The following is an 18,943-nucleotide window of genomic DNA, read 5'->3' on the forward strand; positions in this document are numbered from 1 at the left end:
CCAGGATCTTGACAACACAATCCGGATATTAAAGTTCAAGATGTCTGTGGATAATGACGTCACTCTCCTTACCCATGCTGACAGACGAGTATTTACAAATATGGGGAAGACCTTACGGATATTTGTTCACAGCACAGTGAGGACTACTATATTTGAATACCATGTTTATTCCTGGATTTAATTGTTGTGAAGGTAGTGTTACACTGTTTTACTTCAAGCAGTTACATCATAGAGCAAAAGAAGAGCAATATGATTTCAAGTTATTGGATTTATTGTTATTTCCATATTTATTTTCACTTTAATTTGATATAAAAATGGTGCACTGCTAAAGTGCACTGCCTTTTTTGTGCACTATTAAATGAGATATTCGTAATATGGGAGCGACTGAAACTTTGTTTTCACTTTTTTATTGACGTATAACTTGTCATAGGTGGGGGATTAGATTCCTTTTGGGGTAACATCAGTAACTTAAGATGTAAAACATATACATAGATATACAAAATTCTCATACTAACAATAACAATAAGACAAAAAAAGTAATAGGACACTTTTGGCAGCAGGGCTGATGCATTCTTTTTAGTAATGTTTCTTTCAGACATTTAAAAGTGTCGAACAGTAAACACTAGTTTCACCAAACATGAAATGCAGCATTTATTCAAAACTCAAACACAACTCCATAAACATATATACAGCCTCCATTTTTTCTCATCAATAAAGCCTTGTATACGTAGTAAGACAAACACTCCTCCCACTTAAGTTAAACAAAAACACTACACCACTTCTATACATCACAACCTTGGAGACAATTTTGACCCAGGAAGCAACAAACACTGTTTAAACTGGTAAGTGACGCATCAAAATAGTTCAACTTTAACAGACAAGTATTCAGCTGTGCATTCTTTCACAACCAGACAGATCCATTTTAATACCTCATTCGAATCATCTACTTTACTATGCTCCTATGAGCAGAAGCCTCGGACAGAAGGAGATGAAACAGAAACATAGTTCGGCAACATTGGCATTTACGACACAGCAGCATCACATGCAGCAGTTCAGAGTGGCAAAGTCCACCGACAAATTCAGGACAAACACTCATCTAGATGCGAGTGAGGAAGTCCAGATTCAGACTCGCGGGTATTTGTATGCTCTCCAGAGCCACAGAGGAGGGTGAGAAGGGAAGTGTGACAAAGAAGATTTTCTTGGCATCCATCATCATGGTGGCCGACTCGTCTCTGTCTTTCAGCAGGTCCTAAAACACAGAGCGTAATTTAACCAAACACGTGGTATGAAATGTAAACTCTTGCCACTTACTTTGATGGTGGAAATGAAGGTGGTCGTCACTCGTTCTTCAAACTCGATGACTGGTGTGTACAGGGTCAACACTTTGACAATCTGGAGGCAGAATAAAAGATGGTCAATGCTCTCTGGGAACAGAGTGAGGGTGAATCGAAGACAGACCTGGGCTGTGTTGAGATGGGTGCACATGTTGCATATAGCTTGTGCGTCCGCCTCCGTTTTCTTTTTGATCTGCAGAAGCTGCGCAGCCTGAACCAGCGGCTCCAGCATGGCCTTGGCCCCTCCGTCGGCCAGCTCCCTCTCTGTCAGCCATTCCTCCAACTGCCACACACTGTACCTACACACCCCACAAACAATAACACACAAAGGTCCACCTGTTATCTTAGATGACCATGAACTATTACAGCCAGATCAGCTCCTCTGACGCAGCAAGGTGTCCTCACATGCTACTTTCAGATCAGGAGTTGTGTGGTGGTGATATTACACATGCAACTAAGGAATGTAGAGAATATAGAATCCACTCTGGAGACTTCTGCTAGAATGTATGTCAGTCATTTCATAATGGTGAGTCACCATCGTTTTCCAGCTTGTTCAACTGCCATAAACAGGCGTTTGGTGTCACTTTTAGTAGCTTCTGGATTCCTTCAGTGATTTTATAACGTTCGCTGTTGTTTTGTTTTCCAGTGCTCTTGATTATCATACAAGTTGTGATGAGTCGTAAAATAATTAGGAGTCACAATGCTGAGCGTGTGACCTCCTAATAAATGTCTGGAGTGAGAAAGCGTTTCGATTGAACTAGTCTAAATACTGCCATCTGTCGGGCTCTGCACAGAAGTACAGATTTGAGATTGGATGAGGTGGCTTTCTTAGAAGATTGGATTATTTCAAGATTTATTAAATACATTTTGACCACATAATTAGGGAATGAAAATGGGTGCAGAAAAATTCTGGCTACTCTTCGCATAGTTTATGTTACATACACCACTACATCTTGATCTCCACGTCGACATCTCACACATCATGACATTAAGGAGGCAGTGACGCCTATGTGTTTAATGTCCACCAAATGTAACAAGAATTTTAAACAAATTTAATGACAACCCTTTCTGAACTGAAATGTCTGATAAACATCAAAAAAGAAAGCTAAATAAACATTCAGTATATGACGATTTAAAGACATGATCCTTGGTCTCTCAGTTGTTTGTGTGAACTCCTTGATACAACATGACTTGGATCAGTCTTTGGCACTAAAATGTGCTTATTTTACAGTGTCTGGTCGCTGAATCAGTGGCACAATATTCTGTCACTCTCCCGTTTCCGTCCCTGCTGTTCAAGTGCGACTATGCTCGGGTCAGTAACTTCTCCCTCGCCCTCTGCCGTGTACCAGGGCACAAGCTGACCAGTCAGGTGTAATCATAACAGGAAAAAAAGGAAAGAATTGATAATCGAGAGACATCTCTTGTTACTCACATCAGCTGGATCATAAACAACCATCACCAGCATCCATCCTCATCATGACTTTCTATCAAATTTTCTGTACTATAAAACAGTTCACATGGATCTGGTGACACATGCTGACCTGATCTGCAGGCCTTTACTCCAGGAGCACATGTCCTTCCTCAGCAGCAGGTGGTTGAGCGTGACCGCACAGATGATGTAAAACTGCTGCTTGACCACTTGTTGGATGAGCTCCAGGTCCATGCCATGCTGCCTCATGGTGTTGTAGAAGACGCTCAGCTGCTTGAGAAGGACTTCGATGGTCACCCCATCATCCTCCGGGAGACTCGGGCTCCTCTTTCTCAAGCCTGTTGGTTTGGAGCCCAAAACCCCCTGGATATTTTCGTTCTCCAGCAAACCCGCAACTGAACGACAAACATGAGTGTGCACAGTCAACATCTGTTGAGCATGGAACGCTTGCCTATAATGTTTTACTGCCTGTGCATTACTGCCACCTGCTGTCCAATTCACCACATTGCTATTAGTAATATTTCAAATGGTGTCAAATTATGAAGATCAAATGAGCGTAGGCCGATTCTATAATCACAATAAGGGCCGGGGGTCAGTGCTCTCTTGGCCAGTTGTATTTCCTACTTTGCACTTCTGCTTCCAATGAACTTTTATCTATGCATCCCATCAACATGTTCAAATCAATAACTGGTGTATATCACCTCAGTGTTTCTGGTCACATGATGCACCACATGACTGCATGCACGGATGTGTGGTTACCTATTAGAGGATGCAGGATGTTCTCCATACACTTGATGAGCTGACGGTAAATCTGGATGCTCAGATCTCCAAAAAGTCTCTGATAGTCGGAGAGTTCGAAGTTTGACAGGCAGTGCTCATTCTGTTTGTTGGTGTTGTGCTGCATGTAGCTCTTCACACACACACAAGACCACACATTAGTTCAATTCAATGTCCTGACAGTGGGAAAATAAAGGGCACTGAAAACCCCTACCTCGTCTCCGCTGTACTGCTTTAGACAGTTGAGCAGCCGACACGAGTTAGCCAGCCAGAAAGAGACCACCTCAAAATCATCTCCCCTCCTCTGTAGGATCAGTGAACAGGCATCAGACGGGGCTTATATTGCCCCTGCAGGGAGCCATGACTGCACCTTAATGACGCCCTTGATGCCGCTGATGATGGAGTTGAGTAGAGTGCTGACTCTCCGGTCGTCATTGATGCTGTCGGCGAAACGAAGGCACATGAAGAAGATGTAGGCAGGAAGTCCTGGAATCAAGCTGACGGCTACACCGCGGGCCCTCAGGTCTGCAACACACACATCACTCATAAATGCTGCACACAAACAAAGCTGCCGACACAACCAAGACTCACCCATGACCAGATTTTTAACCAGCCGAGTGACGTCTCCTATTTTGTATTCTAACATTCCCTGGTATTCCTTCTCCTTGCGAGTGATGTTGACCATTCTCAGGGCGGGGTTCAAGGTCAAGTCGTTGTTCTGATGAGCTGTCTCTGCAAGCAGACACCAGGAATCAGAACAGTCCAGTAAATGCAGGTAACATAAATGGCATCTACCTTCATATTGTTCGATTCTTTTCATGTATACTTTAAGCTGCTTCTTTAACTTCCGCATGTTTCTGTCTTGCTTCTCCTGTTTCTCCACAAGCTCCTGAGACAGGAGAAAAGGCATCTGTGGGAGTCTGAAGACACACAGGAGAAGGAGACAGACTGACACAGCTCACTCACCAGATTCTCACGAGCCAGTCGTGTTATCTCAAACTTCAGACACGCCTCCACACGAGCATCCTCAGGCAGCTGGAGGGTTTGATCCAGTAGCTTCTCCTGCTGCTGCTTCTCCTCCTTCATCTTTTTCAGCTCCTCCCGAAGCTTCTTGTACTTTTCATCGAACAGGCTTTCTTGTTTCTTCAACTGACACTCCAGCAGCCTTTGAGTGGTTGCGAACAGCATGATTTGAGGTATGAGCCAGGTGTTTAAGACCTCAACAAAGGAGGTGAAAATGATCTAATGTTTAGACTGGAGAATGATACCTGTTTGTCTCTTTCAGCCCCTCATAGGCCAACCACAACTCTCCATCTTCATTCAGGGTTTTGATCTCTGTGGACCTGAATGGGATAAAAACATCAGATTAAAAACATAAACCTTTAAAGTAAGACAATGTTGCGGGCATACTTGTCAACATCTTGGAATGAAGGTCCTTCACCAAGATCCAGATTCACTCCCTCTGCCAGCACCGAGTCCTGAAGGTGAACCACACATCATTTGTAATTGAGTATTTATGTCTAAATATGATCAAGAGTAAAGCGTCTCTACCTTGTGTTTGAGAGCCTCTTGGCGAACCATGTGTGAACGAAGGAGAAGAACTTCTTCTTTCCGCATCTCCAGCTCCTCAGTGGAGGAGTTGAGCTGTTCTAGAAGAGTGTTGTAGGTCTGAGTGCCGGGAGCAGGAGGCATTGTGTCTGCGTTCTCAATGGTCAGAGACTTCCGCAGCTCACTCAGGTCCTGCTTCAACTTCCTGTTCTCAGACTCCAGCTCTTGCCGCTGAGTAAAACGAGGCATCCATTCATGTGCTCTGATAAGTCAACCTGAAGCGCTCCAACATTGCTCCCCATTCATAAAAAAATAAATAAAGTATGCACAAAATCCTTGTCGAACTCCTTACCTTGAGAGTTTCCAGGTCAAGTTCTGCTCTGCCAGCATTTTTCTGCTCGGTCAGGTCCTTGATTCCAGAAGGACAAATTTCAGCAATGTGTGGCCTGAATATGAACAAAGAAATCTGGGCTACATTTCTAAAAATGAGTCCCTACTTTGACACTCTTTTGTTGCGCCTCCTCTCTCCTCTCCAGCTGCTGCAGCAACATGTGTTTGTCCCTCTCCAGTTCTGACACTTTTCTCTGGAGCTTCAGGAGAACAGGCAGGTCCACTGAGTCATCCTGAAGAAAAAAGAGTGACTGTATTTCTTAATCATGAAAAGATATTGCTAATCGATGTACCCACGCCTCAATCCACATGTCTTCGTAAATGGAGTCTCATGAGTTTTGCTATTGCAAATTAAAAAAAAAAAACCATGTAGCGGTGTAAATAAAGAGCTGATGACAAATAACAACAATGTCATGATCTTTTGTATTTAAAAAGACATAACAGAATCTCAATTATATTTCCATATGAAAAGCTGACAGTTGAGTATGAAGAGGCTTGTTCCGCTCTTCCGTCACTTGTGTCCCCTCGCCTCACTCATAAAACGTGTCAATTATCAGCACATCCTTCCACAGTGAGACAGACTATTTGCACATGATCTAAAATGGAATGCTGCACTAACAGGATTACGTCATCGACACAAACAATTCACTGATGGAGACCAGAGACTCCATCACTATCATTGGAACATCTACAGGCAAAAGTCAGCAGCAGAACAGCTCATGACCCTGAGAGTTTTCAACCTTTGCCCTGGTAGATGGGGAAGCTTCCGCCGCAGCACAATGTTTACATACATTTTTACTTCAATACATACTGTATCCCACATTACCTTGTGCATGGCGTTTTCCTCATCGTCTGTCGATTCTAAGCTTTGGCTTAGCTCCGATGAGTTGCTGCTGTAGTTGGAGTCTGACTTCTTCTGACTAAACTGTGGGCAAAAACAAAAGTTGAATAAGAAGTCACGTTTCAATTAGCGTCATCATGTGAAACCGTTTAAGGCATGCAGGCTGCCATACTTTTTTTTAAATTGCATTATATTACAAGCATGCACTACAGAGGGTCTTCTGTTTCAAGGATTCTCTACAGATAACCCAAGAAAACTGTTGACAGTAGTGAGAGCACATTAAAACATCCTAACAATGTCCAGGTCCATTTCCTGCTTCAGGTCTTTGTGAAGCTCTTCCAGTTGCAGGTGGACACTGAGCAGGTTCTGGTAGTTGGAGCGTTCTTCACTCAGTTCTTTCTTCAGCTGTTTCACATCCGTGTTGGATCCAATCTCTGAAAGAAACGAAAGCTAAACTGAAATCCTCCAGATGAAAAAACAAATCAGACTAAAAGAGGTCTGTGTGAAACCTGTTAGCTGCTGCGACTGTTGCTGGATCAGCTTGTTCAGTTCATTTTTCTCACTGTTCAGAAGGCTGTTCTTCATGTTTAATTCCTCCACTGTCTGGGTGAGATATGAAGTGAGTGTTCTCTGCTCAGTTTCTATCAGCCCCAGATAAGATTTCTGACATGCTTAAGTGGAACAAAATGTTTTGTTTAATTATGTAAATATATATATTATATCTAACAAATTTTAGTATAAGACTTGACTAGGACTAGGACTCTGAGAAGCTCCTTAACAACTTCCACTTTCATAACAGTATAAAATATTCTCAAGGGATCGTGAAACATCAATATTATTCACCACTAATCACAGCATTTCATTAACCCAGTACTTCCCTGAGACTAAATACTCAAACTAATGCAGGCGACAATTCAATTTCCTCCCCAAAGGAATAAATAAAGTTTTAAAAAAATAAGGCGAAATCAAACTATGTTTTAGAAAAGCATCAAAGTTAAAACGCCGTTGACCCACCTTGTTCGTTCGCTCCTTGTACACCTTGACTTGATGTTCCAGTTCATCTCTCTCTTTGCGAATGTAACCCAGCTCCTCCTGAAGGACAGAGAGCTGGTCCAGAAGAGAGGGAAGCCTTTCCGCCTTCACTCGGGCCTCCTGCTCTGCTCTCTGTAAGTTTTCTATCTCTCTGCCGAGTCTTTCTTTCTCTGTGGCGATGGTCCTTCCCACAGCATCCAGCCTCTCATTGAGCTCTCTGTTTTCTTTTTGCTGCAGGACAAGATACAAGCACACGCTCAGCATGTGATCCGAAGGTCCCAGTGAGGTGACCCGGCCCCTTCTTTGCTTATTATGGTGGTTTCATAGTGGGTCAAAAGATTTAGACAGCTTTGTCCACACTGCTTACTTAATGAACATTTTTTATAATTAATATTAAAAAACTGTTATCAACCAACCAAACCAATACATGTTTCTTCAAACATCGCACTCATTTGTTTACTGACACAGTTCATTCTAGTTCAGTAAGTTGTCAACTACATTTGGGCTGATTATTCAGGAAGTGCAGCTTGATAATAGTCATCAGTCTTTTAAACTTTCGTATTCTAGATATTACGTTTTAGCAGAGGTCTGACATGTTAAATTCCAAAGACTGGTCCAAGAAGGCTCACCTGCTCGTTGATCTTGTGTTGTAGCTGCATGATCTTGTTCTCCATGCCCACGTTGAGCTTTTTAAAGTGCTCCACAGAGCGAGCCTCCACCTTCAGCTTCTTCAGCTCCCTCTTGGCTATCATTCGCCGCACACAGCTCTGCAGCAGGATGATGGCGTCCAGGCGACGTCTGAACCTCACCCTGGCTAACCAGCCTCTCACCCACTTCTGCATGATCACAGCTTTGTGCTCATACATCATCTGAGGGAAACAAATGACAGTGACAATGTGAGAATTGAACATCAGTGCTTATGAGTGAATACAATGCTTTTCTATAATGTAGTGATGGATTGATGAGGCTTCATGAACCTGTGGCCTTCTGCTCTACAACTTTAATTTCAATGAAATCTCATATTTTTTTTTAAATGAGAGCACGACTGACTAAACTACACTGAAAATACGATTTCAAGAATCAGCCCATCACTACTATAACCATTTTCAAAATTGATAGCACATTTTATAGATAAGGAATGAGGTTAAAAAGCTCAATTGAAATAGATAATATTTGAAATTATTTATATGTTTGTTACAAGGCAACACATTTGACCTCTTATTTGGACAAAACTACCTTGTAGTACTGCTTTCTGGCCTTCTGTGACCTCCAGAAGCACTGGATGATGACAGCAGCAGTTCTTTGTTTCTGGTACTGCCTCCTGCTGGCCCACATACGCATGTTGCATTGAATAACCACAGCGGCCCTCGTCCTTCGCAGAAGCCTGACGTAGCTGTGGGGAAATTGTTGGAATTATGATTCGTTGTAGTCTGGGTCAGGTGCTGTCAAAACCTCAGTGCCTACCACCGCGCTTGGTGACCTCGCACATGTCTCTGGATTGTGATGGCAGAAGCTTTTAATTTCAAGAACTTCTTGCGCGCCAGCCAGCAGCGGATTGTTTTCTGGATGCGGACACAAGCCGTGCGCAGCTTGTCAGAATGCAGCTTCTCAAGGTAAGCCACTTGACCCGCCCTGAAAAATATCTTACTATTGCCAAACTGATATTGGTCTCTGTCCTGAAAACAAACAAACACAAATGGAATCGACTCAAAAGAGAGGTACAGTGAGCATTTCATCATCAGTCCACAAGACATTTATACACAGCTGCTTGTCCCAAAATCACCACCCGCAGTCTTTATCTAAATGTTTGTGGAGAAGTGGGCTCATCTTATGAAGAAATAAAGAAGAAAAATAGAAGTTTATCAGTGGCCCAAAAAAGTTTGACATGAACACTGGTTCACGGTGACAGAGTCAAGAGTAAAATGAAAATGAAAAATGATAATGCAAGCTGACATGATGACTATGGTCTTACATTACATTTCACCATTCAACAATTCCCTGCGGCCAGAAGTACTTCATGTGTTTGTGTCTCTCCAAAATACTCCCGCAAACCATAAAACATACAATCCCTGATTTAAACACGCGTCACCCGCATAGTAATGTAGTCTGCGTTGAACAGGAAGCTACAAAAGAGATTCAACTCTAATGCTCTCACATCCAGTCACATGACCAGCTCCGGTCAGAACAGAAGACAGACATTCTGAGCTTATAAAACACAATGTGCAATTCAATTACTGCAATAAATAATTTTCTTTTCATTTTTCAATTCAATTTTAACTTTCATGTGACAACTAAACATAGATTTACCAAGTTGGGAAGGCTTTCTCTAGCTAGTTCCCTGCCTCCTCTTCTCCTCTCTCAAGTGTAGTGTAGAACAATGATAATGGGTAAAAATAAAAAAATGACAGTGGATGCAAATGCAAATAGTTTAGTGGGGGTCTCATCTCCCTGAGTGCTTGTCTAGTCCTTTGTGAAATTGTAGTTGAGACTCACATGAATGAGTTTCTCCAAGAGCTTCCTGCACGTCTGTTTTTTGTCAGACAGCACATCCTTACGTCTCAGGAGAACCCTGTAACGGCTATAGAATTCCTGATAGGTCCACCTGGAATTTAGAATTGGCAACATGATTCCTAAAACAAAAACTTGTGTCATCTCTGTTCATGCTACGGACATCATACCTGGACGGGAAGCCGGCCGCTGAGATCCGGATGGTTTCCAGGATTCCACACGCTCGCAGCTGCTGCACTGTTCTGACCGGGTCCAAACTATAAAGCAAAACATGTGTTCTAAAATATGCACGAGAACTTTTGGTTTGGAGGTTTTCTTACTAAAAGGGTGTTTTCAGGTCATTTGGTTTGATGCAGCGGACATAGTGAGGAGTGGTGGCGTTGAGTGTTTCCATCAGCAGCTTCAGCGACTGTCGAAACTGAGCAGAGAAACTGCGGATACTGAATAATTACTTTTGACAATACCATGAGTCATACCCTACAGTGGTAAACTGGGTTGGCGCCGATGACCTCATAACCTCTCACCTGCAGTCCAACTGTCTTTTTAGTGTCCTTTTTGATCCTCCCTGAGGGTCGCATGGGCTTCTCAGCATCATCACACAGTTTCAGCAGGAATTCAAACTGCAACAATATATCATTCAACAATTTATTGTTCTACCGTTTGAACAGCAGGTGTCCTAATGCAACACTGGCCGAATTAAAAAACAACACCTCACCTTGCCTTTTTTCAGTACATTTATTTGCTCCTCATTAACTGTGTCCTTGTTTTTCTCCAGGAAACCCACACACTGGTACTCCACCTGAAGGAACACAGAAGAAGTTAAATAGGAAGTCAGCTATCCATGAATTTCATTTGTTCTTCAAAACGGTGTTTACTGAACACAGCATTTACAGAGGAAGCTGTCACTGGCGAGGAATTGTGAGTCATTTATCCATCACACAACTTCTACCCTCTTTGTTTTGTGAAGGGTGTGGCGAGGCAGCCTGGAGCTTGTCCCAGAACACGGGGCCAGGGGAAAGTTTTACCTTCTAAAGCAGGAAACTCCTTTTTGCAAGTGGCCACATGACAAACCAGGAATTCACAAAAAAAGAGTGGATATAACAGAGATGTAGTGGGCAAAGACACCAGCCAGTAAATTTCTAATAACTGTGATTGATATGCACTTATGCAGTTTTATTTTGCTTCTTCAATAATGGTAGAACGTTGTTCAGTAATTTCAATACAAATGAACAAGTTTGGAGACAAGGACGGTCGGCGGAGAGGAGGCGGGCGACATGGTAAAGAGGTTAGAGGGAGAATAACGGAAGTGGAAGTACAGTACCAGGCAAAAGGAGAAGAGGATGACAACCAATGAGGTTCTGATGAGGAATGCCAAAAGCAGTTGCTATGTAGTATTCAATCAATTAAGAAAATAAAACCAGATGAAACCCAAACTGCAATATTTGCATAAATACCATATGGACTTAAATGTAAAAGTAATTCCAGCTACAACTATTGTCTTTTCAACCATGAGAATCCCAACTATAACTTGATTTTGCAATCATTTATGCACAGACATATATTGACAAGCGCAGAAACTGAAATTTAAATATTATTTATAGTGCTTTGTGTTTTCTTAATCCAAATTAAAATGATAATTTCAGGGTCTCGGCTGTCCTACATCTCTAACAATAACAAATACAACCACCTTTTGCCTTAAATGTGGTTTGCAAATGAAAGAATTGTTTAGTGTCTGTATGCAAGAGGCCACAGGTTAAATGCTCTGCAGGGCACCACAGCACTACAGAAAGGAATTATCGATCATTGCAAGATATTTTGTGAAAAACTTAAAGGACATATTAAGGGATGCATTCAAAACTGACCAAAATATACAATAGTACTGTCAGATATGAATAGAAAAATAATCATACAAATCTCATTTTACCTTGTCAGCAAAGTGGAAAATAATAAAAGCCCTGTTAGATAACCTTGGTTTATCAAACAGGGCTTTTTGCTTCAGATGGGTGTTGTAAAGTTTCTGGGCCCATGTGTCATCAGAACCTTTGGGCATCTGTTGGAGAGGCAGACACATAAATGAGTCACTACATTACTCATACTTGCCAAAAAGAACATAGCAGGAGTTTTCCACTGTGGAGTGGAAGAGGCCTCCATAGAAAAAGTGACTTGCTTTGCACTCCTCGTCCAGAAGGTCCAGGACCCCCATCTTGGCCTCGATGAGATCAATGCACGGCTGGTTATCATAGTAGTCAATCAAAGTCCAGGGTATTTGCTCTTTCATGTATTCCTCTTGTTCCAGTTTAAAGACGTACTGATAATGAAGCAAAACATTTCAGTAGGAGTCATAACCGACTGATATCGGAGCAGAGTGAGACATCACCTGATTGAACTGTTGCTGAAGCTTCTCATTGGCATAGTTGATACAAAACTGCTCAAAACTGTTCACTTCAAACGTCTCAAACCTGTAAAGCACAGGACGGAATAAGCAGCTGGAATGGAGTGGACCGCAACGGGAGGTGAAAGTTTACCCGTAAATGTCCAGCACCCCGATGAACGAGTGCTGCTCCCCTGCGCACTTCAGCGCTTTGTTAATGGTGTCCACAATCCAAGAGAACAGCTGAGCATAAATGTGTTTGGCCAAAGCGTCGCGTCCATTAACTGCATGAACTTTGGAGACCTTCTTGACAAATGTTTCAGTCGTGGTTTGGAGCTTCCTGTGGCATAACCAGTGAGCCATGTCTTCAAAGGACACGCCAATCAAGTCACAAAACACCTTCAAGTGTGGACAGTCAGGCTGGGGACACACCAATAGGAACTGTTAACTTCACCCAAAGGTTGTTTACAAAGTTGGTCAGGATTCTGCGCTCACCAAGATGTGGCTGCTGTCGGCGCTGTGCTCCTTCACATCTACGTTGCTGAGATGAAGAAGAGCTGCCAGGATCTGGTACATTGCCATCTGATCACGGTCGCCAATTCCTGAAGTGCAGAAAGTAAATACTTAACATTGCAGCACATGAAACAGGATGTTTTGAATTCACCCCAGGAGATACTGCACATGTCTACAACACTCAAAACCCTAGAAGTCACTGGACGTCACATGACGTCAATAAATATTATTAATAAACGTTTTGTTTTTGATCATAATTTTACAGCAACATTAAAACAAAATCCATGACAATCCAAGTCTGTTGACAACTGAAATTTACCGAGCAGTTCAAAAGCCGCCCTGGTGTTGCGCATCTCTTCGGCATCATCCACGCCATCAATGACCGAGCTCTGACCCTGGTTCGTGTAGAGGAAGTCTTCAGCGCAACCTTTTCAGATCAACAGTCACAAGTCAATCATCGCATTCTGAGACATGACACTTACTGCGAGGTCACATCATTCACATGTAAGGGTCATTCATTCATAGATCCTGAGTCACCGCCGCAGGGGTGGGGAGTGTAAGCCCCCATTAATCTTGGACCCAGTACATGACATCCATATCTGACTGAAGCAACATACCTAATTTGAAGGATTTAAACTCTGGTAACGCTGAAGAGGCACACAGCTGATAGAAGATGTGATAGTTTCTCTCCCCCTCTGTCTGCAAACACAGCAGTGATATTTATATGCTAAATCATGAAATAAATATCCAGCAATTCAAGCTAGCAGTTTGGTATGGGGAAGTGTGGGAGCCATGGAAGGATTTCAGCTCACAGGAGGCAGGAATAAAGATGAAGTCATGACACGTGAGAAGGCTTGAAATCAGCCCAATGTCGTGATTTACCTGGAACACAACTCTGGATTTTTCCAGTAAATACGTTCTCATGTTAGCTCCAGTGATGTGCTGCTTCTTATCGAACCCAATTTCAATGTACTTCCCAAATCGACTGCTGTTGTCGTTCCTGGTTGTCTTGGCATTGCCCAGCGCCTAAAGTGGAGACGGCCAACTGAATTATACATACACCAGATGACTCCTTATTGATTCCAGGGTCCGACTTCACCTCCATGATGGGACTTGACGCCAGAACCTTCTGCTCCACACAGGCCTCCTCCGATGAGCCGCTGACCATGGCAAAGTAACGCATTGCGTATTTGGCTGAGACTGTTTTCCCAGCTCCAGACTCACCACTGACTATTATGGACTGGTTCTGTCGATCTCTGCGTGAGCGCAAGATGAACAACATTAACCATCAAAGAAGAATGGACTACATTCAGGGAGGTAAGAACCTGGACATCTGTTTGTAGGCCTCCTCAGCAACAGCAAATATATGAGGGTCCAAGTCGCCCATGTTCTGGTCTCGGTAGGCGCTGATGATGTCGGCTTCATAGATGGGGAGGTTCTCATAAGGATTCACAGCCACAAGAACTATTCCTATCAACACAAGAAATATTAAAACGTGCTTAATGTTTGAGCAGTATTTTGAAAACCCATTTCTAGATTTTGGTTTCAATACATTATTTTACAGTGCAATATCATGTCAAACTCAAGGCCTCGGGGGCCACAGTGAGCCGCCAAGTCATTGTTTATGGTCAGGAAGATGTTGAAATTGGCCAAAATGGAATAGTTTAGTCGTTCAAGATTATAGCTTATAGTTGTCAACAAATATTTGTAAAGGTGCTTGTTCATTAAATATAGACAAGAACATCCTGGATTTGGTAAACGGCAGGGCTTTATAGGGTTTATAGGAGGCTAAGGACTTAGCATTAGCATTTGTGTATTCCTTTAAGCTCAGACTGAGCTCAACAATCCTATTGGTTATCACACGTACAGTAACAGCAGAGTCAAAGTCTACACTGATAATGTGGGCGAGAGAAGAAGACGAAGCAGGGTTACCACAGTAAGTGTAAATCAACTTGGAGTCGATGAAGCGAACTCGGATGTTGTGCAGAACGGCAGGCTCGTGCAGGTAGCTCAGGGTCGTCAAGTCGTTCTCCCCCACCAGGATGTTGGGGTTCCGGAGCGGAGGAAGGTCGTTCGTGGAAGGGTCCATTTTGTACTCCACCGTCTGCAGCCAAGTCACAATAAGATGAACAAAAAATACACATAACAAAACACCCTGACCATTGTTTTTCCTTAAACAAAAGAATAGAAATGATTGGTGAAGAAAACATGTTCACACGTGATGAAGTTTTGGACTCATCATACCTGAGATGCAAGTCCAAACTTGATACCCAGCTGCAGGTAACTACTCTGAATCTTCTCGCCCATGAGAATCAAACTTGAGTCTGTTGTTTTGAAATAGCTATTTTGTTTTTCAGCGTCAGTCTATGAATATATAAGACTAGTGTGTCTACATCACACTACACATGAGTGTAATGTGTATTTGCATGTAATAAATGGGGAATCTCACCGTGCCATCTTCGTGTTGCACAAGCAGCTGGTGGTCTCCAGGAGTGTAATCTTTGAGAAGCTCTGCTGACTTCCACACCTCCTCTGCATCTGGCAGCCATACACGGGCATGCTGATGGACAATAGAGGGTCATAATCCGGGTCAGAACCGTTCAGCCGAACTTATATCAACACAGACTTCAGAAGCGAAAACAAGCGGCCAGTTACAGCACAAGTCATGTGCTGGTGAGATGAAAGTCAATTATCCACTTATTATTACAGCGCGAGGTCAGAAGAAGTAACAGAGGAATACGCCGAAGTACCTTGCAGTAAAGCTCCGAGGCTGCCATGTCCAGCAGCTCCCTCCGTCCAGTGGTTTTCAGTGGCTGAGAAGTGGAAAGACTTTCTCACAGTGAAACAAGACATGGACTGTCACACTCCAGCAGAGGTTCAGCGCTCCTTCGCCGACGTTACTTTGCTTCCAAAAAAACACGAGCACGAAAATGCAACGAGAGCACTTAAAAAAAGTTCTCTCACCTGTTCACATTGTCATAAAGCAGCGCGTCTTTAGACTAAAGACTCGGGAGTTGCACGGGCGAGTATTATTACAAGCCTCCGACAGCGGTGACGTCATCACAGCCGTCTGATTGGCTGTTCGTGTGACTGACTCATTTGTATTAACACGATGCCGTTTAAATAGCTTTGGATATATGTTCCTTGTTTGAAAGTTGAGTTCCGAATTTGGTGAGAAAGTCAAGTCACATTCATTGCCACTTAAAAAATGCAATAGAAAAGAACAATAATACAAGATGGTGATATACAGGGGGCGACAAAGAGCTTAATGTTGTGTGTTTTGTTCACAGTTACATTGAAGAATGTCCCTTCATAAACCGTATAGCGCCACATTATTCCTCTAAGTTTGTAAGGCTGTGGTCAGCAAGCACAACTCTAACCATCAGTGAAGCATATTTTGAAATGATTGAATAAAATGTATTATTTACACCCTGATATTTGTTCAATATTCGGCTCTGTAATCAAAAGGGTGACTTATTGTTTCAAAAGGTAAATACACACACCACAGGATCCTCTTTATTTCAAACCAGGTTAGCTGCCGCTCTCTTGAGTCCCATTGGTAATTCAATTTTTCCTAGGGTCAAATGTCACAGGGGTTCAGAACTATTGAAGTTCTGTAAGCAGAGAAAAAAAAAGTCTGAGCTCTCAGTTTGAGGGAATGAAGGAGGATATGAAGAAGAACTCAGAAGATATTGTGCAAAACCTTTATTTACAAAACAAATGGCACATTGTGACTGCACAGTAGATGCTCATGCACACTTCAGACACGTTCCCAGGAATTTTCTTTCAATTAAAATCCCAAACTTCAGTCAAACCAGAACAGTGACTTAACAGGTCACAACGCAAGACTCGCCAACAAACGTAGTGCTTCTTAAGGCCGTTTCATAGGTCAGGTGAGATGATGACCAGCAGCAAGTGTTCTTTGAGGGTGAGTAAAATGCAAGTAGCTACATTGTGTTTGTCTAGATTTTAAGTCAATGAACGGAAATGAAATACAGAGTAAAAGAGAGGACAGACAAAACATGTCAATGTTTGGAATTTTAAAGTTATAGGCATCTTTCAAGGCAAAATGTACTATGCTTCCACTGAAAGTCATTTTTTGCATGTAATGGTTTATAATAACTACACGTATAAAGAGAGTGAAGATACCCATGTTCCCTTGGCTTTATCAAACTACTGTTTCAGAGGCGTTATACAGAGATATGAAATAACACTAACATCTATTCATACTTTCAAGTATTACATTTTTTACAGCAAGCAGCTGCGATGGATCCACTTCTTTATTGGGCTTAATTTGCCAAAGGCTCAAAGATTTACTCAGGTATATTTGGTGCATAACTACTTCATAGAGGTCATTCAATAAGTTTGAAAAAACAACAACAGAGAAGGAAGCTAAGAGTAGGAGATTGGAAAGAACGGTAGGACCCATCAACCAGCTAGTTTGCTTGTCACAATTGAAGTCTTTCTCTGAGGCAGGTCCTGAGGGGTTGGGATGTGACCGCCGGTGATCTCGGCCTTCTCTTTCATGGCTGACGGCAACTGCATGTTTTTCATCCTCGCTTGTGCCATGTTGTAGTCACCAGAGTCAAAATACTTTTGCTATAAATTACAAACAAGAAGAAAACAGTTAAACTACTTTAGGAGAAAATAGCAGTCTTTTGGAGAGAAAAAAAACTGCTTACCCCTTTCTGAAGTCGTTTTCTGAAAAAGTCTGACCCACCAGGCTTTGTTCCAATGTTAAGATACCTGGCCTTCAGCTTAGCCTCCTCTGCTTTCTCAGGGCAGATCACTTGGTCATCCATTTCCTGTTGATAGATTAGTTTGCTTGAAAGACAAATCATCCAGGTCTTTCCGGAGTGTATAGCTCATTAATGATTAAATAGTGTTGCTTGTAAAACATCAATATTATCAGTCGACATTATTTATTGGCTGTCCTGGAGTGCAACAGTTTAAGGGGAAAGAAAGACAGTCACATACAGTTAAAGGGAGAATAGAAAGTAGTTTATATTTTATGGCTCAGCTACACCCTCAGCTGAAGTGCAGCACTTCAATTTCCACAGTCTTTTGCAGTGAACATATATCGTTTCCACATATTTTACTTCATTGTAATGGTTCATTTCCTTTTAGAAATGACTATTCTGGCCAATGTTTTCTCTTTGAAAACAAAACAAAAAGTACCTGTAAGTGTCAAAGTGCTTACAGATGAAGATATAACAATACAAAATGACCGTAAGGCGCCATCATTTCAAAGATACAAAATATGGTCCATTTTCTATTTGTTTAATGCGATACAAGCAACAAACTGTGACATAATGTGGTCTGCAGCCTTTTAATGAGGCCACTTTAAAATAGGTCATGGCATCAATGACCTCAGAGCTGAGCTTCTACTTTTTTTTGTCGGTCTACAACCAAACAAGATCTTTTGGTTGCAAGGAGGAGACCTACAAATGGACTGACAGGTGTGTTTATGTACTGTTCCTGTTGCTGCAGTCTATAGTTTACAGTTGATAAAGGTCATCAAACCTGACAGCAACACAGCAGTTGCTTCGTAAACAGACCTCAACCAATAAATTAGACCTGGATCAAACAGGCAAGTAAGAAAACATGTTTCAATACACCATCTTCGCACATAAGACCTGTAGCGTCGTTTACATAAAGATTATAGACTTAAACAGTGGCCGTCTTCATTCCATAAAGACAGTATTCCGGTCACATATTTGGCGGCAGCATAACGTTATAAAGGCTAACTAACTAGCCTTGCGCTATTCGACAGCTAACGTAGGTGACTCAACATGCTAGTGCGCACTACTCGCTGCGTTTGTTTTGGATTGTATTCATAATTTACCTGCGGTTCCTCGGAGACCCTCGTTTCCACGTCTTCCACAGACATTATTTATTCGCTGCTCGGGAACAGGACGACAACGCAGGCGACGGTTGCACACGAACAAGGAGGGTGATGCTTGTCGTGCAGCCTGTCCAGTAACAGGTCAGTTAATCGAGCGCCGATCAAACTACTTCCCCATAGAAGACCAATGTGGTCTTTGTTTGCGCAACTGGACATCCAAATGTTCAGCTTCCATATATATATGGCGTCATCTTATCTAGTGTTTCCTTTGTGACTACAGTGCAGCGTTGTTGCTTTGTCCTTCATGTCCTTCTTGTCTTTAATGCATTAAGTTCCCCATAGTGGGAAGAATGAA

General features: G+C 42.4%; 2 protein-coding genes across 3 annotated transcripts; both read right to left on the reverse strand.

Annotated features, from left to right (window-relative positions):
- Positions 1–455: 455 nt before the first annotated feature.
- LOC128770779 (unconventional myosin-Va-like) lies at positions 456–15,701 on the reverse strand. Of its 2 annotated transcripts, XM_053885629.1 has the most exons (40): positions 15,494–15,701; positions 15,193–15,303; positions 14,676–14,847; positions 14,069–14,213; positions 13,843–13,999; positions 13,626–13,769; positions 13,361–13,442; positions 13,063–13,170; positions 12,726–12,832; positions 12,385–12,650; positions 12,237–12,318; positions 12,027–12,167; positions 11,784–11,909; positions 10,575–10,658; positions 10,384–10,479; positions 10,180–10,277; positions 10,030–10,116; positions 9,845–9,953; positions 8,816–9,027; positions 8,588–8,744; positions 7,981–8,220; positions 7,334–7,582; positions 6,829–6,922; positions 6,614–6,753; positions 6,305–6,403; positions 5,586–5,711; positions 5,441–5,497; positions 5,092–5,319; positions 4,951–5,018; positions 4,809–4,883; positions 4,507–4,705; positions 4,336–4,429; positions 4,132–4,272; positions 3,911–4,065; positions 3,755–3,844; positions 3,523–3,673; positions 2,876–3,158; positions 1,459–1,633; positions 1,312–1,392; positions 456–1,249 (listed from the first exon to the last, which is right to left on the reverse strand). In XM_053885629.1, the coding sequence occupies exons 1-40, from the start codon at positions 15,518–15,520 to the stop codon at positions 1,097–1,099; spliced, it is 5,409 nt and encodes a 1,802-aa protein (XP_053741604.1). In that variant the 5' UTR covers positions 15,521–15,701; the 3' UTR covers positions 456–1,096. The 2 variants fall into 2 exon arrangements, with proteins under 2 accessions (XP_053741604.1, XP_053741605.1); XM_053885630.1 differs by having other exon boundaries at positions 4,132–4,429.
- Positions 15,702–16,435: 734 nt separating this feature from the next.
- On the reverse strand, positions 16,436–18,806 carry LOC128770870 (cAMP-regulated phosphoprotein 19-like). Its single transcript, XM_053885795.1, has 3 exons — positions 18,589–18,806; positions 17,426–17,548; positions 16,436–17,342 (listed from the first exon to the last, which is right to left on the reverse strand). The coding sequence occupies exons 1-3, from the start codon at positions 18,631–18,633 to the stop codon at positions 17,172–17,174; spliced, it is 339 nt and encodes a 112-aa protein (XP_053741770.1). The 5' UTR covers positions 18,634–18,806; the 3' UTR covers positions 16,436–17,171.
- Positions 18,807–18,943: the final 137 nt, after the last annotated feature.

Source organism: Synchiropus splendidus, chromosome 14, assembly GCF_027744825.2.
Source record: "Synchiropus splendidus isolate RoL2022-P1 chromosome 14, RoL_Sspl_1.0, whole genome shotgun sequence".
Taxonomy (NCBI): Eukaryota; Metazoa; Chordata; class Actinopteri; order Syngnathiformes; family Callionymidae; genus Synchiropus; species Synchiropus splendidus.